Raw genomic sequence first — 22,567 nt, forward strand, 5'->3', positions numbered from 1 at the left:
CCAGACAGGGATGCACTTATTCCAGCTGAAGTTTTATCAGGATTGGTGGACTGTGAGATTTCTGTTGTCATCTGTCAGGCTATACTCCAGCATGTGTATCCCACTATTGTGTTTGCAGGGGCACGATTTCTTCCCCAGTCCTTGTCTGCACTGCTGAGTGCTTTCTTAGCAAGCAAGAGTTATGAGGAGCCCAGGTTCATGGGAAGAAATTGGGAAGCACTTGCTGACCTGGTCCTCGACCTGCTCCCTTCAGTGATGCTCAGTTCCATTATTCCAGCCACCTCTGGCCACAGGTACAAGAGCAGCCTAGCCTGGTGGGAGAGGTTAGCATGTCTTTCCCTACCCACATTGACACAGACAGGGGCATCGCTCAGGGAGAAATCACTTTTAATGTTAATATCCCTGTTGCGTTCGGCCTCTACAAAAACTACTGACCGGTCCGTACCAACCCAAAGGCTCGGCACAAGTCTCCCTCACGCAGGCAGCAATGTGCGGAGAGGAGGATGGTTCAATGCAGCGTGGAGCGGTCCTCCCCAGGGAGGGGGGGCTGCGCTCGGCGGTGAGCTGGGCTCCCTGCCCTGTGCCTAGCAGGGGTTCGGGAGTGCCAGGCTGTGGCAATGGTCAGCATGCACAAGGCGCTGCGAGTGTGCATGTCTCTAGGCATGGCACAAATGTGCTGGGGCCCTGAGCTGCATGTGGTGCCCCCCAAACAGCATGATCTCCCCGTGGTGGAGACTACATCTGTGCAGCACCCAGCACCGAGGGGCTCCGGGCCTCGCTGGGATGGGGATGGTAAATGATGCTAAGGGCAGTTCTGGGTCGGGCCGCCCCTCCCTGCTCTGCTGGCAAGGATGCCGTGCCAGACACGTCTCCACTTTTCCTTCTTCCACCTCTTCCTTGAGACCAGATGCTATCAAAGTGCAACTGGGCAAGGGCCCTCTGACTCCAGATAGCTGGTCCAGGCCGCCAGGGTGGTTCAGCCCTGCTGAGGGCACGTCCTTTCTCGCCTGGGGATGGGGCTCTGCACAAGTCCTGCAGGGAGGGGCGGCACGAGTGGACAGGCGGGCGGGCAGGCAGCGAGTGAGTGCAGACCTGCTGCTGTTGAACATGAGCCTCGCGGCAGGAGACCCCCATGCTGCAGACCTGGAAGACACAAGCACAGCCTGGTGCAGGTGGCCAGAACTTGCCCTTCCTGACCTGCTGTCACTCAAGCCTGCAGCACCTTTCCTAGCCAGGCTCAAGGATATTGGTGCAGACACACATTTCTAGCTGTGAAAACACAAGTCAAAGTCTCACCCTGTCTCTGACATCCATTTCTGCCCCAAGGATGGTTGGAGTCTGCTGCTACATCCTTTGACCCTGCTCCAGCCCCCAGCAACATGTGTGCTTGTGTGGGCTCCAAACGACATCATTTGGCTTTGCTGCTTGAAACTCGATTATTACAATTGAGCAACCTCCCATTTGCTGGGGAAGGAATATGGCACCAAGAGGCAAGTTCCTACCTCCAGTCTGCGTGGGCCTCCAGCACTGTGCTCCAGCCACGCTGCTGCTCAGGTAATTAACGGGGCAAGATTGGAGCTCTCCTCTGGCGTCTTCTCACCCTCCGGCGACGGCCGCTGCTTGTGCCCACCTACAGCAGCAAGGGTGCCTAGGGCTGGGGTGCTGGGGGCCAAAGGTGCTCAGGACAGGGGAGTGCATAGGGCTGGGCCAGGACCAGGCAGCTGGCTCTGCCTGAGCTAGCCCTAAGCATGGTTTTGCCATCTGCTAGGGTACTGTCAGGGAACTGGGCTACCCTTCTCAGCCCCATGCCAGCCCCATGCAGGATGTCCCCCAGGACGGGGCTGGGGAGCAGTTGACTTGGGCAGCAGGGTGCCACAACAGAGCTCTCCCCTGGGTGCTCCCTCCCTGCATCAGTCACTCACTGAGGGATCTCAGCAGCTTCCTGCCCGGCGTCTCCTCAGAGCTGCTCGGTGATGAGCTGGTCCCAGCCTCTCTGCCCGGGGACTCTGCCTCCAGGACTGGGTCGCAGCACTCACTGTCTGCAAAAGCGCAATGTGGCTGCAGCGCCCCAGGGCACCACAGCCCTCACCACCCCAGGGTCACATGTATGTGGGTCCCAGACAGACTCACTCTGCTGCTTGCTGTTCTCCTCGTTGTCAGCCAGCTCCTCCTGGATGAAAGGGATGCCCTCCATGCGCAGGAACACCGACTCACTGGGACTGCGCAGCCCCTCAGAGCGGCTGCCTGCAGGGACACAGGGCAGGCATGGTGGCAGGGCAGGGAGGTGCTGTGCCCTGGGGCAGGACGCAGCCGGGTGCCAGCCCAGTGCCAGGGACCCCCGGGGGATATGAGCACGTGGTGATGCAGAATTACATGCCTGCATGATTGCACCTGTGTGCACGTGCAGGCACAGAACAATGTCCACAGGAGCGTGCATGCAAACACCCACGTTCCCTGGTCCACATGCAACTGCGTCTCAGCAGTGGCATACCCATCATGCCAGCCGGTCCCAGCACGGCCCCCCAGGGGCAGCACTGGCCCATGGCAGGGAAGGGATGCTGAGTAACTCACACATGGCACTGTTCCTCTCGTTCAGGAGGGCGATGGGGTCCTCCTTTGGTGTCTGTGGGGTTCCTCGCGTGGTCGAGGCCTTGGTTGAATCCCTGTCGAAGGCCTCCATGTCGGGGGACTGGGGCGAGCTGTCCATGCGGCTGGCCACCAGCGCATTGTGGTACTGCTGCCGGGTGACCTGGGCACACAGACATGCACACCCAGGTCAGTGGGCACCAAGCCCCATTGGGACCTCCTTGTGACTTGGTGGCACCAAACCTCCAGACAGGAGGAGTGCAGGATTCCCCAGCACCCACCGTGCACCCCCAGGCTCCTGGGGCACAGCAGGGCGGGAGGGTGCCTGAGCAGGGGTGGCCAGGGTGGGACAGTACCAGCCCAGCCCGTACCTTGACAAACTGCACGTCACAGAGGATGTGCACGGAGTAGTCAGGTGTGTAGATGTTGTTGCTGCTGCTGTGGAGCTGTGTAGTGCTGCCCCCATAGTCATTGTGCTCCCGGTTGGGGGACTCAGAGCGGTTGAGCCCACTGCACCGTGATGGTGACCTGTTCACTGCGGGAGGGGACGGCAGAGAGGCAAACATTCTCAGTCATGGTGCTGCTTGGGTCCCCGGTGCCAGCGCAGGGCCAGGGTGGACTGGTCACCTCCAGCAGTAATGTCCCGTGGACACCGGAGCTGGCAGGGGACCTGCGGTGGTGCCCTCCTCAGTGCATGCTAGTGGTGAAGATCCTGTGCCATGCCAGCCCCACACAAACCAAAGGGACTGGGCTGGCAGGCACCCAACCTGGCGCAAGCAGCAGAGGTTAAAGCTGCTGCCTGCCTGTCACACCGACTGACAGCTCTCCTGCTAACACAGGCCTTCACACAGCGTTTGGCAGAAATTCTCCTGGTTGCAGCTGGTAGCCCTTAGGGGTTTACTCAACCTGCCTTGAGAGCATGCTCCTGTCCACCCTGACTCCAACAGAACAGGAGCAGAGGCTGCCATGGCAAGCTGGCCTGTCACTCACGTTGTCTGATGGCCTCTGACATGTGGCACAATGGATTTTGTCTGGTCAATGATTTATTAGGGAACAAAGGCAACTTGTTCCTTGCATAGGTGATGTCAACACCTTGCTGACTTGGCTGCTAAAATGCCCTTCTAGTACCCAGACTGCCAGAAAATAAGGGAAACAGGGCTGCGGGTAACCGTCATCAGAAGCAGCAAGTAGCAAGAAAATCGTGAGTGCAGGAAATTACAGAAACTGCACACCAAAGAAAGCCCAAGCTGCCCATGGCTCCCTCTTGTCCACATCCCATTCTTCCTGGGATTTGCATCCTACTGGGGAGGCTGCAGCAGGGCTGTTGTCCCTGGTCTGCCACCCTTGCTCCAACCCACGAGAGGCTACCCAGTGTGGGGTGCCATGGGTGTCCCCCTTCTGGCAATGCCCAACATGCAGGCTGGAGGGGGCTTGGTGCACCGTGCACAAGGAGCTGTAAAGAGCCGGGCACATGCAGAGGTCTCTGCCCAAATCCATGCCCTCTTACCTGGAGAGCCAGCGAGAGAGTCCCCTCTGCTGAAGGCGAAGGTACGGGACATCGAGACAGGCACTGCAGAGAGAAGTGAGGGGGAAGGAAGGAGGGGGTGGGGAAAGGTGAGGGGCAGAGGTGGGGGTGGGAGACAGACCAAGAGGAGGCATGAGAAAAAGAATCCTGTGCCAGCAGCCCTGGGTTGAGCTCCTACCGCTGTCTCTAGCATCCCTTCCCACCCCTGCTCCGGGGGGGCACTCGGCAGCCTCAGCGACAGCAACACCGACCAGCAGGGACAGACTCAACAGGCTGCTCTGTGATGGGGTAAGAGAAGGTGAGGCTGGAGGCGACCAGCTCTTGCCAGGCCTGTCTGCACAGCCACACATCTCCCTAGAGCCACGGTGTGGGCAGAAAGCATCTTATTCCCATCTTCCCAGGCTGAGTGCTGGCACCCTGCTCCAGCCCTTCGCCAGCTACTTCCAGCAGAGGGGACTTTGTGGTCAGCTTGTGCTACCTGGGAGATGGGTGGAGGCTAAACAAAGTCACTGTGCTTGGCATCTGGGGTGATTCTGTGTGTGCAGGCAAGTGGTAGGGAGGGAATGTGCTCTGCAACAGCCCCTGACTCCACACAGCCCCACAGCTGCAGGCAAGGGCTGGCAGCAGCCCCTCGGTGTGATGCAAAGCAAAGGCATTCCTGCCAGGCTGTCTGCAGCTCTCTGCAAGGCCCCGGGGACTGTGCTGTGCGGGAACTGCAAGAAGCCAGGACCCCGCATCTGGGGCTGCCTGACCCACTGCCACAGAGAGAGCAAATCACAGGCCATTCATTCCCTTTCCACCTTTTATTGCCATGGGTTACAGCAACAGTAACAATTTCAAGGGCAGGAGCTGTCCTGCTGCCCTCCGCAGCATCCCTGGGCCATGGCACAGGAGGGCAGGGCTCCATGGGGAGCACGGAGAGACCAACACCCCGTGAGGGATGCAGTTGTTAACACCTCCTGATGCCTCATCTTTGTCCGCACTGCTGGCAGCACCCCCTGTGAAAGCACCAGATGTGAGCTCCTGGCTGCCAGCCCCCTCCTCCAGCCACTGCCATGCCTTCCCCAGCGGCCAGCCCTCCTGCCCAGGGCCTGCTGCCCTCCCTCCAGCCACTGTGCCCACAGCACAGCTGCAATGCTCTTAGGAGCTGCCCATGTGATTAATTTTTTTAAATTGCTTCAAAGGTAAAACCCCCAGGAAATGTGCCCTGCAGCCCCCTCCTTCAGATCTCCCTGCTCCCCCCCCCAGTAACTCCTGTTCCACATCCTTCCCTGGTCAAAACCTTCTGCAAATAAAAGTCCAAGCAAAGGCATAGCACAAAGCGCTGCCCGTAACAACCTCAATCAGCTGGGAGCAAAGAACGGGTTGATAACCCCTAGCACTCACTCCCTGCTCCCACCACCCGACCCTCCGGCAGCAGGGCTGGCCGTGCCGGGTCTCTGCCACCACACGCCTGTGCCCTGGCCACCAATGTCAAAGATCACCTGGCAATAAAACAGTTGCATAACAATGGTTAATTAGTAACATAAATGCTCAAGGGTTATGTCTGAATTCTCTGCTGTGACACACTACTCACACTCGTTTCTGCTGGGCTTTGCTTCAAGGAGGAAAATGCCAGCCCAGCAAGGGAGATGCCCTGTGACCTCTGCCTCCCAGGCTGCCTCCTTGCTGGCCAGGGGTGCAATGCCACACACATCCCATGGCAGGCAGAAATGGCTGGATGGCAGAAACCAACTCGTGACACAGCGTCACATGCGAGCATGGGGAGCAAAAGAGCCCTGAGTGGCAGCGTCCCGGCAGGCGGCACTGCAGATGTGTGGCTACACTGACGTGGCTCCCACTGTGGCTGGTGCCCTGCCTGTCCTGTGGGAAGCACTCACTGCCTGAGCACCAGCAAGGCCCTGGGAACAGCCACCGACAGCATGGGGGCATCAGGCCATGCAGCAACATCCTAGGGGAAATCAGCCACTTCATTGATTTCCTCTGTTCAAACTGAGCGTGCTGCGGATGCATGGGGGAGCAGGATGCGCACTGAGGGGTTAATTCAGCAGTCCAGGAGCCAGCCTTTCAAATGGAGCAAAGCAAGCAGCAAGAACTAGGCGAACCCTAGAGCTGCAAGCAGACTGGGACCCACAGGAGTGACAGTCACCTGCCCTAAGGAACTCCTCCTATTGCCTCAACAACATTGCTCCCTACACCTCCCTAAAGGTTGAACTTAGTGGGTTCTTGTATTGCTAAGCACCCAGAGCATCCTCAGCTTACCATCAGCACTGCAGATCTGACTGCAACATCTGGGGTTTGGGATGAAGGATGTGCCAGACTGGGGGTGGGCAGCGCCTCCACCTGCTTCCAAGCCACCAGGGAGCAAACATTTGCAGGGGTGAACAGCAAAGAAGCAGGGGCTCACAGTCTCCCCTAATCAAAGATCCCTCTTAACTCCTGCAAGCAGGGGACTGGGGCATCTACTTTTAACTCAGCTAACCACCACATGTGAGCAGTTCACAGGCAAACTGACCCAGCTCTGCAATTCCCAAGCGGCCCTTGCTGCCCTGGCATGGACCCACATTACAGCTTGTGCTCCAGGGTTCAGGAAGGCAAATGAGTCCAGAGGTGTTACACTGAGAACTAGATGCACCGTGCCAGAAGCTGCAGGGTTTACTGGTCCCGTCAGCATGGGCACGCTGCTACCTGTGGGCAGTACCCCTTGCAGTGCCAGCCATGCTGGGATCCACCCACAGGGATCCAGCGTATGGCTGAAACTTCAACGACACCTCAAAGAGACCTCAAAGGGACCTCAGAGTTCCTCTGTGGGGACCTAGCTGCATCAGCCCCTCAGCATGCTGCTTCTCCCCCAAGCTTTTCAAAAGGGATGATCTTGGCACAGAGCTGCTCTGCGTGGTATGCAAACCCACCCCTCCAGCCAGCTGGTGCCACGCAGGAGAGGTTTTAGAGCCCCAGCCTGACCCAAAATACTTACATAGGAAGGAGGATCCAGCCAGGCTCCCCACTTTTCGCACGTCATTATCTGAAACAACAGCTGGAGGTGTAGGAATCACAGAGGAAGGGTTCCTGCCTGCCCCACACCCTGCAGCAGGGCCAGCCCACAGCCAGCCCCCTCTGGCCACCAGCTGGCTTAGCCCCTGTGGAGGCTGCCAGAGCAAAGGCAGGGCCAGAGGGAGCCCACAGAGCACCTACCTGAGGAGACGACAGCCATAATGGCAGGGACCCCATAGTAGGTGAATGCCCCGTTCTCAAACCGCAGCCCTTCCTTGCCAACTTCCACCTCTACCTTTCCCTGGAAGGAGAAGGAAAACCTGCTCCGACAGGCTCCCCATGCTCCTGGCCACCAACCCACCCAGGGCTGCAGGGACACCCACCACCCCATATGAGAAGACCAGCACCTTTGCTGGCAGAAGCAGCCCAGAGCAAGGCAGTGAGGAGAGATGGGCCACCCCCTGCCACCCTCCGCCCGCCGCTGCCCCAGGCACCTGCAGGATGAGGACAAAGTAGTCAACGGGGCGGTTGCGCTGGTAGAGGTAGTGCTCTGCAGCCTTCTTGTTCTTTCGGTCATACTTGAGCTCCTGGATGACATTGGGGTGTTTCAGCAGCCGCAGCAGGATCTTCTCAGAGAGGTAGGGGGTCTTGAAAGGCTCCACTTCTAGGGGGGAGGCAACACACTTGCTCAACAGGGCTGGGGCTTCTGGGAACCCCTTGTCCTCTGAGCTGCATGGCCCCCCTCCCTGCAGCCTCCGCAGCGTCAGGGGGAGCAGTGGGATGCATGGGATGGGAGTCCAGACAGGGGGAAACTGCTCACTGGTGGGCAGCTGGACCCAGCAGTGGCTCAGGGATGCCCTGTGGTGCTGGTGCTGCTGCAGGGAGGTGCAGGGCTTGCACAAAGGCGAGGGTACCTGTTGCCATGAACCGATGGGTAGCCAGGAGCAGCTGCGGGGAGATCTTCACCTTCATCTCGCTGTCTGAGAGCCTGAAGATGGAGAAGTCCTGGGGCTTTCGTCCTCGGTGGGGCACTCGCTCCTTCTTCCGATTGTCCGCTGTGGGGCAGAGAGCAGAGTGGTTGCCCATCGGCAGCAGCCACAAAGCCACTGCAGCTGCAGGGCCCCATACTACATGTACACACATGGAAAAGCACATCTTGCTGCACCCTATGGCAGGGCTGCTGTGGAGCAGCAGCCGGAGCAGTGGCACACACAGAACATGCTGTGCATCACAGCCTTGGGAGCAGCTCCCTGGGGAGGGAGCAGGGTGGTGAAACACGCTTCCTTCTCAGGAACAAGTCCTGGGTTACCCTGGCTGGATGGATCACTTGGAGCTGGAAAGAAGCTTGGGAACCACCCATGGGCACTTAATACCCAACACATGTGTCCCTGAGTCAAGCCCTGCCCAGCCACTGGCTGCTGAAGCTGGTGCTTCTCTGTCGTCAGCATTCAAGCCTCCCTGACATCTGACTAGCATCTCTCCATCATTCTTGTCTTTCCCACCATGACTGTGAATTTCTCTGGGGAGGGACCACAATTTGCTCTGGCCTGTTTCCTACCCACATGTCTGTCTGTCTGTGCGGGCTCCCACCCTGGCTCCTGCAACCGCAGTAGCTGCTCTGGGACACTAACTGTACAGATCCGTCTCATCCAGGATCTCGGACTTGATGATCTCCTCAATGACATCCTCCAGGGTGACAATGCCCATCACCTCGTAGAACGGGTCTCCTTCCCCTTCATTGTTCACCCGCTGCACGATGGCCAGGTGGGACTTTCCTGCAGGGGGAGAGCAGAGCAGTAGTGAGACCTCACCCCTGGTGAGAGGGGTCCCCAGCACGGCGGGCTGGCAGGAGGACAGGGCTCGGTGAGAGGCACAGATCGCAGCCAAACCTCAGAAGCAGCCACTTCACCCCAACCCACCCCAACCGCACTAACTGAAGGAGAAGGGCTGGACACAAAGCCCAGCCTAACAGGGCTGCTACTCTCCAGACCATTTCTAGGTGTCACAGGGCTCTTTTTTGGGGCCACTCGCTTTCTCTACCCAGGCAATTTGCTGCCAGTCACTCTGTTTAGCTCCTCAACAGCCTCCTGTGCAGGAATGAAATGCACATTATAGCAGCTGATTCTTGCTTACCCTCAGCTTCAGTGGCATGAGACAACTCTAACAGAGCAATGAGACAGCGTCCTCCAACACAGAAACGTGAGTGTGTCCTTGGGCTCTACTGGTTTCCCTCATCCTCCTGGTGTTTTCACATTCTGTTGTTAATTAACTTTCCTATCAAATTGCCAAGAACAGCTCCCCCACATCTTTCTATCCACCGCTGTCTGGACTGATCCTAAAGCTTTTCTTAAAATACAGCCAAAACCTCCAGCTCCTCAGAGAAGCAGCTGGTTTTAATGCAGAAATGCGTATGTTTGTTTGCAGTTTTCAGCCCACTCCTGCAGAACTCTTGGGTGAACCATCTGGGCAGAGGCTGAACACTTTTCAGGCCATCAACTTGTACCGGAATGTATTCTCCAAACCCTGCCTCTGACAGCACCTCCTCTCTGTTACCTTAAACAAGCAGACTGGGACCAGGACCTTCGGCTGCAATAATGGTGACTCCTGCTTGGCAGCTGCAGTGTTCCTCATCACAGTTTCAGCTTCCTTACTTGCCCCCAGTAAGCTGGCAGCTCTACTGACACATTCTCAGGCTTCTTGCTTTTGGCATACTTGAAATATTGCTATTTATTTTTGCATGTCCAGATTTCTGCAAGCTGTTTTGACTTCTTCAACTTCTCTTTTCCTTTATTGTCTGCTCTGATTTATGCTCCTGCTCAGAAGCTTGACCAGAACCCAACTTCCAAGCCACAAACAACTTCTGGGTTTCCAGCTCAAACGCATGCTTGGAGCTGCCAATGAACAGCACTGGTTTTCTTACTGCTCCTGTAGCTCCTGCACTGCTCAGCAGCACACACAGGTTCAGAACCTCTAGTTTTACTTAAAACATTACAAACGTCCTTCGTTGGCAGCACAGCCAACAACTTCCTCTCCCTCTGTTTGCTCTACATCCCTGGGGTCTCATGTCGCAATGCCTGCACAAACCCAACTGTACTGTGGGCACTGCAGGGACCTCCAGAAAGCTAGGAGCACCCTATTTTCCACACAGGTTCGGAGCTGAGCTCCATGAGCAGCAATGGTCACCTAAAAGAAGGGCAAGTCCCTCCTGCTATGCAGCTGCCTCTGCATCTGCTTCTCCCATAAATCCTCTCCAACAAACCTGCCTGCTGCTCAGGCGAGAGGATGTGAACAGTATTATGCATAAAGATGCAACAAGGGTGGGCTTCTGCTTGCTGTACAGCTTCTTCCTTGCCCACTGGCACTTTCTGGCTCATCCCCATGGAGGGACAAGCACAACAAGGGCAGCCCAGTAGTCCCACCAACCGTGTCTTGCTGGGGACCACACGACCTTCAAATAACTCTGCCCTGGATCTGAGACGAGCAAATGACATTTCTCAGCCACAGATCTGCACTATACATTTCTCACAGCAAAGCTTGGGCATTTTCCACAGTATAAATTCCCTCCTCCTCATACCAAGCTTTTATTGCAAGATTTCAGAAAGCAGCTCGCTGCCTCCCACGCCTACAGAATTAGAAACAAGAACATAACATTGCAGCAAGTAACACTAAGATGCACTTTAAGAAACCAAATCAATAGCCTTGGGGCATTGAAAATTCAGCATGTTCTTTGGACTGGGCTGTTTCACTCCTTTCATACACGGGTTTGTGCATCTTGTCTGTTCAGTGGGTAATAAAGCAACATAACTTGAGACTTAAAAAGAAAAAAGCAGCAGTGTTGGCTGCAAGACAGCAGCAACAGCTATGTTTCGTCTTAGCAAAGTCCAGCTTTAGAAAATGTCTCCTTTGCCAAACCCTGCTCCCAAACACTGGGGCCATCTGGTCTCCTACAAGTCCTCGGGTGAGCAAGGAGAGGGGAGAAGTTATTTCTTTTGGCCGAAACCTTGTTGTTAATGACATTTACATGCAACCCAAAACCACCAAGCCCTTACAAAAAGCTTAGGTGCTACTTAAAGACAGTCAGAGAGTAATGGAGGCAATCCTTTTTTTGGCCAAACACCTACATTGATGCTGTAATTTACTTTAGAGCAGCCTCAGAGAAATGTGATTCCAGCTCCACATTCACGTAGCAGCAAATGAGATTATTTAGAAATAACCCAGCACCATTAGCCTGGGAGGAGACCCACAGTTTCGCTGCACTGGGGGCAGAGCCAGAAGGGTTGTTACAGCACTCAAGAGTTCTTTATTTTCACAGAAAATAAACACTTCTAGCCATGCTATAAACCCCCCGGTTTTGGTTTCCAGACGAACACCCATGTTAGAGACGGAGCAGGTACCCAGCAATGGAAAACTGTTGCAATTCATGTGGTTGCTCCAGGCCCATGCCAAATGAGCTGATCCCAGCCCCCACCCAGGCAGCTGATACCCGTATCATAAAAAGCTCCGCCCGCCCCCCCCCTCCCAGCACTTGTAAATGACCACTGCTTCCAGCTGGCCCCCACTGGGAGAGGGCTGACTTGCCCCAATTCCCCATCTGAGGGACCAGAGATCATCTGCAAAGTCCTGCCCCCTGTCCTGACTGGGTCCTGTATCTCCTCCCATCAGTTTCTTAATAGTCCTTGTAAATTTGGCAGTAAGGGTGGTGGGTATTTGCAGGTGCCCTGGCTGTATGGTCATGGCTTGCTCCCTCCACCTTGGGCTGGGGATGCTGCCAAGCTCAGCTGTATCCCCCTGCCTGGCGCTAGGAGTTCCTACGCTTCCACAGGAGGAAAAGCACTGGCTTTTGGAGCATGTGCAAGGGCAGAAGATGGGTAATTTTAGGAGGTGGAAGCACCAATGTCCAAGGGGGATGGGGGGTGGCACAGGGACAGACCTGGGGATGCCAGAGGGGTCACATTCTCTTCTGCAGTTGTCACCTTGTAGTTCTGCATCAGTGGGAGTACAACAGAGGGAGATAAATCATTTAAACCCCCAAACTTGATCTAAAGCAGCTTTAAGATCTGTAAAACTGATTCCAAAAACCACACTATTGTAACTGTTGCTTGATAGCTTAAATGAAATGAATTATAAGGGTGATCTGCTTCCCCACTAGCAAGCTGTCACATGTGGATTTTACAGGGCTATCGCTGATGCAGGAAAGTGCAGTGAAACACATGAGAATCAAAGCCTTTGTTTGGCAAATGCTAGAATAAATGGGCAATTAACTTTACTCCTGCAAATAGCTCCACTGGCCTCTGCAGGGCTGTTCTCGCACAGGAAGTCTATAGGTGATTAAGTGTCTGCTCAGCATGGGCTACAACTGTACTAAATTCTTTATGAGCTGCATGAAATCTGCTCTTTTCAAATAACAGCTTCAGTGGAAAGTTAATGCCTCAAAATGTTAAATTACAGAGCTAATATAAACAGCTGAGAGCCTCCGCATAGAGCAAACATCTGAACAGGTATCTAAAGCTTTTATGCCTTTTTTTAGGAGCCTTGTTTTTCATAGGAACCTAAATGACCTTGGGCTTCACCGATCCACCTCAGACCGTCCTCCCCAATGGGAGAACAAGGTCTGAACACATGGAAATGTCTTTACTTGTGGGAAAGAAAATGCTGTTGGCTGCAAATATAGCCCAGACTACTTCCTTAACATCTTTTTATATAGGTGCTCTGCCAGAGGAATGTTAAGAGATGCTTTAGCCTTGTCTCTCGTTCCATGGGATGAGTGTTCTCAGCATGAAATTAATTTTCATAAATTTTATGGTAAGAGCTAAAGCTGTTCTAGGAGATCAAAGGTACAGGCACAAGCCATGAACCATTTACAGCTAAAAAATGGAAGGAAAAGAAAAAAAACTAATTGGTAAATAAGGTTGATTCATGAAACAATCATGATGTAACTTAAATCTGTTTTCTGTGTGCTTTTCACCAGAGCTTTTTTCTGAGCCAGGGTCTGCCAGCATCTCCCTGCCCCTTGCAGACCTGCATCTGAAGTAAGTGGGGACCCTGATTTGAACTTCTTAAACTGGAAATTTGTGTGTGAGTGGGCTCTTGTGTTACCATGACTCTGCACCAATGGTGAAGCCACACACCTGAGGAGCTGCACCTAGAGACAATCCACATCTACACCTAAACAGGGGGAAATAACCAAGAGGGCTGTGGGGGCAACCAGCTCTATGGGAATCACAGCTATGCAAAGGGAAAACTGTAAATTCTAATCTAATCCAGGCCTTCCTCAGAGGTAAGAACTTCATCTGCTTACACCTTTCTCTAGCAGAGTACAAAAGCCCTTCTTGTACTCTGCTTTGGTGCTTTTCCTATTCCTAAGAAAACTGGGGAAAAGATGGAATTTTTGGAATAGCCAGTGTATTACCACTGACAAAACAGATCAGGAGGGTAAAGGGGAGATCAGAGGGGACATGGAGTCTCATCTTCCATCTGCTGTACAACAGGGTTCTGACCTCCTGGGTACAGCCCCACCTGCTCACAAATGGTGGGTCCCCTTGCATGTTACCTGGAGCCTACAAAAGCCTACAAGGATGCCGAGGCTTTCTCAAGCTAAAAAAAAACAACTTCTAAAGAGCCAATGTAAAACAATTTTCATTGGTGTCTGTAGCATAGGCCACTTTACTCTTTCTCACAGCTCAGCCTGAAGGTGCCTTTGACAGTTCTCAAGAGGGAGATGGGTGGCTGGGTGCCCTCTTCCCTGAGGACACGGTTCTCCTCTTTGTGGAACACCTCGCCCAAAGCAGGCCTGCTCCTGGGCTTGCTGGGGTGGGGTAAAGCAGCTCGGGGTCTGCACAGTTTGAGGGGGAAAGCAAACTACAGTTTCAGGCAGAGTTGCAGCATGACTCACTAAGCCATCTTTTGTGTATCAGCACCTCACCCACTCTCAGCCTGGCCATCACCCTTCAGGGGACATGTATGGGATAGTTCCTGGGTAACAGCTGGCTCCTCATCCCATACAACTGGCTAGGGAGGCCACTGCTTCAGCCCATCAAGGTGCCCAAGATAGCGGCTATCATGCAGAAATCTCTTGAAGGCTGATTTAAATTTCAAGCCATGCTTTCTGCTTGCAATGGACTGCAGGCTCACAAGGACAGTAAAAAAAGCAGCTGAAATGGTGCTGACCGCAGTTCCTGGCAAGTGTGAGCACCTCCTCCAGCTACGTTCAACTTGTAGAAGTCTAATAGAGGCTGTGGAGAATATTGAAAAGCAAAAACAGACCCTGGGGCAGAGCTGTCCTCCACAGGACAGGCTGTTTCCCCTGCTAAACCAGGAGGTTTGTTTTTGGAGAATTTACTTTTAGTAACTCCTAAAAGATGCCAAACCACAGAAGGCTAATTTGAGCTCCACCTCAGCCTCTTCCCTGCTGCAGGAAAATGAACATTAAAAGCAAATTTCTACTGTTCCTCCCATAGAGGAAAATATTTGCTGAAAGGTGCCACTGCTGTATATAGACTTCCGCAGGAAATTAGTCAACAAAATCCATAAATGAGTTGAGGAATGGGCTAAGATTATGACTTCCCAAAGGCACTAGAGAACAAGGAGGTGGACTGCACAAAAGAGCTCCCCATGAGGAGTTGTATCACCGGACTGAAGCTGCAACACGCATTGCTTTGGTTATCTTCTAGAGATGGAGGAGAAACAGGCTGTATCACCCACAGCATTTCACATTGAATGAATGCATAAACCTTCTCTTCTAGCTCCATATTCCCAAGGTGAAGTTTATCCTACTGGGACCTCATCTGCCCCTCTGCATTGCTGTAGCTTGCTAAATCTGGTGCAGTTATTTCTCTGGTGTATTAGGTACTTCCTCCTGGGAGCCTAGAATAAAGGCAGATACACTGACATGTACCAATATAAATTGCCGAGAAACTGTCTCCAAATTTTTTCACTCCTTCAGTAGTTGCAGCTTCTTTCAGGCTGCAGGTGGCATAATTACTGTACTGGTATCTATTTTCATATTTCTATAGGAGAGGGGGCACATTTTGTGTAGTGTCCTCCACTTAGCACTTCCATGTAAACACTGCACAACTATGCATGCCTTCTAGAATACCCTTGTCTAGCTTGCCTGAAAAGACGGCAAATTGGGTGTCCAGGCCTCATTATTTCTGAGTTTTGATGAGAAGACAGAAACAAAACCATCTTCCAGCACAAGTATTTCCTTCCTTCAGCTGAGTGTGTCTCATGCTGATGTAATGTTTTTCAATACAGTTTTTGCAGCTACCCTTCTCTTTTGGGCTGTGGGTTAAAGCCAAAGCTACCAGTCCCCGTCCCCTGCTGCTGTTTGCAGCCTTCTCTGGATTTTTTCCCAGTTCCCATTAGTGCCCACGATTTAACCGCCTTTCTCCAGCAATTCATGCCAAAAGAGACACCAAACGATGGCAGCAGCAGCAGGCTTGTGAAGGAGCAGATGTGAAGGGTTTGACCAGTTCTGCTGTGACGGGGCAGGGGGCAGGTTTTGCCAATCAGGAGCTCACAGCTGCTCTTGGGTGCTGTAACCACACCAGGCCGTTAGCTCCCTATCTGCTACTGCAGTGTATGCTACTATTTTCATATGATTTAAATGTTTTGGCAAGCTGATGCTACAGCAGTGCCCTTCCCCAGATCCATGGAGGATAATCCCATCTACACAGCGTCCTGCTGGGAGGGAGGGGATTTGTGACTCATCTGTGGATTAAACTCAAGGCAAACATCAATGCATTTTAACAGAACTGAGCTCTGCTGAGGTTAGGTGTGAGCATACCTAGAAACCAAGGAAGGAAAACTTCCCTTCAAACCCTGCTATAAAAGACCAGGGAGGAGAAAGAAGCTGATGATCTTCATAGCTAGGACAGCATGATGAGAGAAAAGAAATCCATCAGGTAAACAAGGATAACAGTGTGATAATGGTGAGTAGGAGGAGAGACATAAAGGGAAAGTGCTGCCGGAGGTGTGAGCAAGAGTCCCGGAGTGCTGTATTTAATCATCCCTTGACATTTTCAGTAAGAAAGAACAAATGTTTGTGTACTGTGGCAGGGAGCATTGGCAGTGAAATTGTGTGACTTACACATTATGCAAAAAAATGACATTATGGGTATAGTGGATGTGGCAGAACATTAATCATTAGTGAAACAGATCAGGAGTATACATTGCTATCCAGGAAAGAAAGATATAAAATGTGATGAGTATTCTGTATAAACACTGTAATAACAAAAAGAAAAAAAGGATACAAAACCTGTTTGAGTTAATCACAGGAGAAGGAAAAGAAAGCTGGCAAGGTTTCTCTAGAGGTTTGTCAGGGACCTACGGACCCAGAGGTGGTCATCAATGCCCATCCTTACCGGAGCCTTTAATTTCCTAGAAAGAGACTGGGCCTTATCAGTGGGAGCATTTGCTGTCCTTCGGGCACCCTGGATGTGCAACGTGATGAACGTCTTCATTAAGCACTCACTGAATCAACAAGCAATCAGGCTACTCTCTAATTAGTGGAGGTGTCACAGAAGACCTGGCCATGAAAAGCAACCTTGATTGGATCAAACAAGATACTTCACCGTAATTCAAATGGACACAGAAAAGGAGACAGTGATGAAGATTCTTAATTACAAATGTGAAATCTTTATTTTAAAAATCAAGTAGTCAAGTGCTGCAATAGCAGTGGATGGGACTGAAGGCAGCTGGGCATGAATATCTGTTGCGGTGCAGGAGCCAGCATGGGAACTTGTATTTGGAACTGGGAAAAAGAGTTTAGGAGGGTTTGGGGCTGGGCTGGGGGTGACTACCTGCAAACACAGGGTGCTGGGGGGCGACCAAATGCCTACAAGTAGGGGAAGATTAATCGGAAGAGGACAGCAACACCTGGGGAGAAGAACATTTTGGGGAGGAGCTGGAATTGCTAAACAGCATGCTAAGTTAGATACTAAGACCAAAAGCAAGGCTTTTCATCCATGTAATTTAGAAAGCACAGAGAAATTAGGTAGAAACAGAAATAAATTTTAGGCAGAGATCAACAGAGAGGCTGCAGCAAAACGCTCCAGAAGGCCATGAGGGCAAAGAGACGTAAAGGAAGAAGAAACTGAAGTTAAATGCCAAGAGTTTTAACAGAGCAAACTAAAGGATGGATAATCTTAATTTGAGATGAGGACTAGCACGTGAGAGTATAGGGCAGGTAGCAAGGCTTGTTCATGTACCTGTCAGTTTAGGGAGCGACACAGACAAAACATCTCTGTTTAAGCAGGGCAGAGAGGATGGCAAACAAAGGGCAGCGAGCTAAGCAACCACAAGTCCATTTCTATAGGTCTATTGATCCACAGGCTGTAGCGAATTTGGTGGGGGAAGTAGCTGAATACATCAAAGTAAATCAGGATAAAGTGCAGGGGAGGCTGACCAAGGAGGGCTATGCCAAAGTCCTCTGATATTCAGTAACACCGAGCCCCCTAGACAACGGAGAGGCAGCAGAGACCTCAGGTGAGCTTCAGCAATGTAGTATCACACGGGAAGCCACAGTTAAGAAGGAATTGCAAAGCACATAAGAATTAGGAAGAGGAGAGACTGATTATGTTAGAGGAGGCATCAGGGCAGGGGGAGTACTGCAGCTCATAAAGGTTGAACCCAGAGACCAATCTTAATGCTTTTGCTAACAGTCTTGGTATAAAACCCAGGAATGTGCTGATTTTGCACCGCTGGGAGTCTCCAGTAGTGGTGTGGGGCAGAGAGGGTAGGTGGTGTCTGCCATGCAGAACTCTTCTCCCCGTGATCCTGGGAGGCAGTGAGGACATGGCTGTGCATCTCCAGAGCAGATGCTGACCTGCATGTATCTGATGATCACTTTCCTGGCACACAAGAAACGTTCTATCCTACCCTCCTCCCATCTCTGAAAATGAGCATGGAGATGACTCAGGGAAAGGCTTTCTCTATATCTGGGATGGACCAGGTTGGCCTTTCTCACATGATCAGCTCTGCTTGCAGCAGAGCAGCTCCAGGCAGCCGGGAGCCAAGTGCTGTCCTCCCACATTACATAATGCAGGATGTTACCGCTGCAGCCATTTCTTAAAGACTCACTCACCACGGTATGATGTACTGAGTAACATGCAGCAAAACACAATTCCCAGTGGGGGGAGAAAACACATGCTGTGTGTATTCTCAAGGTATGGTTAATGCACTACAGGTCTCAGCATCTCCGGGGCTGCTGGCAGCTGCTGCATTATGAATACTGTCACAGCTGAAAAAAAGTACAGCTCTTTCTAAAGGTTTAGGCTTTTCTTCTTCCTTTAAACCACTTGGACAGAAATACTTTCTAGACCTGCTTCTCACTGCTAAGCTGAAAACGTCAGAGCTAAGGAACAAGATGTAATCTCCTGCCATAAACTCCTCCATGTAGAACACAGCAGCAAATGCTGCCTTGCCTGGGCAGGGGCGTGAGGCAGGCACCGTGCCCACGCTGCCAGGCCCCCCCAGAGACACCAGCCCTGCAGGACAGTCTCACCTGCTGAGGCAGCAGCCTCTGAGGCCAAAGGCTCTTACAGTCTCCATAACATCACAGGCAGGACGAGCACTGCAGGCCCTCAATCTACCCAGGGGCTGTTCCACCAGGTGACACCAGGGTCATCAGCACATGCAGGGCCCAACTCCCCCCAGCATCCCTGGTACCTGCCAGGTCCTGCCAGGAGGCCATGCGGGGGTGGGCTGTGGGGGCTGCTGACCTGGGAACCACCGGGGGTGCAGAGGGGTGCAGGGGGAGCCCGGGCAGCCTCACCCTTCTTGAACTCCTCAAGCAGCGTGTCAAGGCGCGTGTCGTTGAAGACGCAGTGGAGCGGGCGGCGGTAGAAGCGGGTGACAGTCTGCAGCGGGGTGCAGTCATCGGGGTCAACGAAGGCCAGGTCCTTGACAAAGAGCAGGTCGACGATGTTGTCGCGCCGGTCGCCCTCGTAAACAGGAATGCGGGTGTAGCCAGAGCGGAGGATCTCGGAGACGGTGGCGAAGTCCAGCACGGCATCGGCACGGAGCATGAAGCAGTCGGCCAGCGGCGTCAGCACGTCCTCCACCACCTTGGTGCGCAGCTCCAGCGCGCCCTGCACCATGGCCAACTCCTCCCGCACCAGGTCGCCGTGAGGGCCGGCGGCGCGCAGCGTCTCCAGCAGCCGCTCCCTCGTGGAGAAGACGCTGAGCTCCTGCCGCAGCGCCCAGTCCAGCACCCGGCTAAGCGGGTAGCAGAGGGGGAAGGCGGCCAGCATCAGCAGCCGGGTGAGGCACAGGGTGCGGGAGGCGATGGCCAGCCCGTGCCGCGAGCAGACCGAGTAGGGCAGCACCTCGCCGCCCAGGAAGACGGCGGCGGCGCACAGCAGCACCGGCAGCCAGGGCGCTCCCCGCGGCCCGCCGGCCGCCGCCCCGCCGCCGGGCAGCGAGGCGCAGAGCCAGCCGGCCAGCGCCGCGTTGGCCCCCGCCTGCCCCAGCAGCAGCGTGCACAGCAGGTAGGTGCCGCCGCCGCCGCGCACCGCCTGCACCCGCCGCGCCTGCTCCCGCTCGGCGGCCGAGCCGCTGTTGCGCAGGACGCGGAGCTCCAGCGGGTCCAGCGAGAGCAGCGAGAGGCGCAGCCCGCTGAACAGCGCCGACAGCCCCAGCAGCAGCAGGGCGCCCAGCGCCCGCAGCCAGCCCGCCTCGGGCAGCGGCAGCAGCCAGGCGCCCAGCGCCGGCGCGGCCGGCCGCACCCGCAGCAGGAAGCCGCCCGCCGCCCCGTGGTGCGCCCAGGCCCGCCCGTCCCAGGCGCACAGCGAGAAGAGCCGCCCGCCCGGCGCCGCCGCCGCCTCGCCCTTGCGCGGCTCCCGCACCCGCACCTCGGCCAGCGCCGAGCCCGCCGCCCCGCCCGAGCGCAGCGGCCCCACCACCTCCACGTCCGAGGCCCAGGCGCTGCGCTCCCGGCACCGCTCCGCCGGGCCCCGCGCCACCTTGCCGCCCGCCGCCGCCGGCGGAGCCGCCTCCTCGATGAAGACCAGCCGCGGCTCCCGCTCCCCCGCCGGCCCGCGGCTGCCGTTGCCCTCGGGCGGCGGCTGGAAGTAGAGGCGCAGGAGGAAGCGGCTCCCCTCCGCCGCCTGCACCGCGCCGCCCTCCAGGGACACCCGGCCCGGCGCCGTGTCCTCGGGCCGCAGCCCCAGCAGCCAGGCGGCCCCGGCCGGCGGCCGCGGCGACAGCGAGAAAAAGAGCAGCAGCACGGCGCCCCGGCTCCGGCCCCAGCCGCCGCCGCCGCCGCGTCCCGGGCCCGCCGCCGCCGCCATGCCGCTGCGCCGGCACCGCAGCGCCCGCCCGCCGCCCCGGGACTGCAGCGGGGAGCCGGCACGGCGCGGCGCGGCGGCACACGTGGGCCGGGGGGCGGGCAGCCGACGCGCCACGTGCGACCGGGAGCCGGCCCGCGGCGCCCCGGCGGGAGGGGCCGGCGGAGCGGGGCTGCCGGGGACCCGGCGCGGGGGACGGGGGGCGCCGCCCTCCCGCCCCGCACTGCCCCGTCCCCGCGGCGGGCCGCACCGCCCCCTTTCCCTACGGCCGCGCGCCGCCGGCGGGGCTGCCCGGGAGCCCACCCCCGGGGGTACGGGCCGCCACCCGCCCCGGCAGCTGGAGAGGGCTGCCGGCCCCGAGCGACGAGCCCTGCCCCGGCCGCCCGCCACCGCCGGTTCCGTCCCGGGAGCACGGCGGGACCGGACAGGGGCTGCGCCTCCCCGTGCGCGCTGCAGTCGCGGTTTGCTGGAAGGCTCCTGCCGGCGGGCTCTGGAGCCGGGATCCGCGGACAGCCTCCCTCTGCTATCTGCCGAGGCCCAGCTCTTCAGCTTTTCGGTTCAAATTAATCGCCCTTCCTCCTGTGGGAGTGATTTTTTATTTTTTTTTTCCAAGGGGGGAGTATAGTTGTTAGGTTTGCAGTCTTGCTAGGAAGCAACTGTACCTAACAGCTACTCTCATTTCTAGACCTGATGGGGAATTTGATGCATGAACAGCGTTTACCAGTTTCGGAAGTATGTGCTGATGAAGGCACTTGGGGACTGTTGAAACTTTTGGGTCTTCCCTTGACTAGCGTCCACAACAACCTTAAACTGGGCTTAAGAGGCTGGGGAACTGGAAAAGAGTCACTTGCTTACAACTATGACAGGCCTATGGGAAAGCAGGAAGCTGGTTCAGAAAATGTCATGGAGGAAAAGGAGGTGCTCCATTACTGCACCCATGAAACTGGGCCACTTTCTGTGTCAGTATGTCAGCAGGCGGATAGGGTGAAAAGCTGCCAGGGAGATCTGTGCTCCTTGCTGCCTTAGGAGAGACTCTTCCCCCTCTTTGGGAGAGGCAGCTAACTTTTTTCCAAATTCAATTAATTTCCAAGGATTTCACAGGGGCTGCGTGGTGCTTCACAAGCGCTTGCTGATCTTCCCCCTTTCTAACTCCCCCCTCGCTCCAGTGAGGAAGGAACTGCCTGGTGCTCTGCCTGGGCATAATTTATGGAGGAGCCAACTGCCTTTTGCAGACCCTACCCAACTTACACCATCTGACAACCAGATTTCAAACTGTCCTAAGCGGTACCCAGAGCGACGAGGGACAAGCTCAGTCTGCTCCTGCTTTTCTGTCTGCAGGTGGTGTGGCTGAGCGCATAGCTGCTCCTTCCTTATTAGGATCCTGTGGGAACTACTGTCTGAGATCATCCCAAATTTTTGAAACTGCAGGCTGTCATCCACCTGGAATTTCTCACAGATTTCTTGATGCTGAGAATATTGTAAAGGCAATCCGGTTTTGTGCATCACTGCCATAGCATTTTGGACTGCTCTTTGGAAGCTGCGTGCCCATGCCAGCAGTTACTCATCTTTATTAACTTGCAGATTAGATTCCTGAAAGATTTTCTGGCGATCAGTTTCTCAGTATGGGAACTGAAGACTGTGAGTTACAGACTTGCATTAAGTAAGTGGAAAGTGTTCTTGTCCATAGTACTTTTGTCACAGAAGTCCTCAGCCAGCCATTTGGAAACCACTGGTCTAGGCTAGTATAATTTATAAAAAACAACCCATGGCACTGCAGGAGGAGGAACCACAAGGTGGCAATCTCTCTCCGTACTTGCACTGGCAAAAGAAACCTCTGGCAAAAGAATCTCGGACAGTAACTGTGTAAAGCTGCAGAGACGGATGGTCACGTCTTGTATCTTCCAGAGTCCCAGCAACGCTCATTTCGATGCTGGATTTTCTCTTCTGAACGCTTTTCCCTTTAGGTTGAAACCCTCAGTCTTGAAAAGGTGGCACTGGAGGCTGCTTTTTGCTGGCTTTTCCATCCTTTGTCCCAAAATGGGCACTAGACATTGCTTGCTGACTACCAGTGGTGCTTGCGTGCGTGCTGGTAGGAGCTACTGTGCGCTGGGAGAGAAAGTTTCCTCCTGCACTGGAGGCACTATCTACTTCAGAGTATTGCTAACCTGCTAGTGGG

The 22,567-nt window shown here is 54.7% G+C and overlaps 1 protein-coding gene across 9 annotated transcripts; it reads right to left on the reverse strand.

Annotated features, from left to right (window-relative positions):
- Nucleotides 1-862: 862 nt before the first annotated feature.
- CNNM1 (cyclin and CBS domain divalent metal cation transport mediator 1) lies at nt 863-20,409 on the reverse strand. 9 transcript variants are annotated; one of them, XR_005106122.1, is made up of 13 exons: nt 18,879-20,409; nt 8,737-8,880; nt 8,020-8,160; nt 7,600-7,769; nt 7,307-7,406; nt 7,089-7,136; nt 4,094-4,156; nt 2,958-3,121; nt 2,572-2,749; nt 2,131-2,244; nt 1,923-2,035; nt 1,503-1,630; nt 903-1,143 (listed from the first exon to the last, which is right to left on the reverse strand). XR_005106122.1 is itself a non-coding variant. In XM_037399795.1 (13 exons), exons 1-12 carry the CDS (start codon nt 20,392-20,394, stop codon nt 1,551-1,553), a joined length of 2,835 nt encoding a protein of 944 aa, XP_037255692.1. In that variant the 5' UTR covers nt 20,395-20,409; the 3' UTR covers nt 1,029-1,421; nt 1,503-1,550. The 9 variants fall into 9 exon arrangements, 8 of the variants coding, with proteins under 8 accessions (XP_037255690.1, XP_037255692.1, XP_037255691.1 ...); XM_037399795.1 differs by having other exon boundaries at nt 1,029-1,421; nt 1,923-2,039; XM_037399794.1 differs by having other exon boundaries at nt 1,031-1,143; nt 1,923-2,039.
- Nucleotides 20,410-22,567: the final 2,158 nt, after the last annotated feature.

The sequence above is a fragment of the Falco rusticolus genome, chromosome 9 (genome assembly GCF_015220075.1).
Source record: "Falco rusticolus isolate bFalRus1 chromosome 9, bFalRus1.pri, whole genome shotgun sequence".
NCBI classification, from domain to species: Eukaryota; Metazoa; Chordata; class Aves; order Falconiformes; family Falconidae; genus Falco; species Falco rusticolus.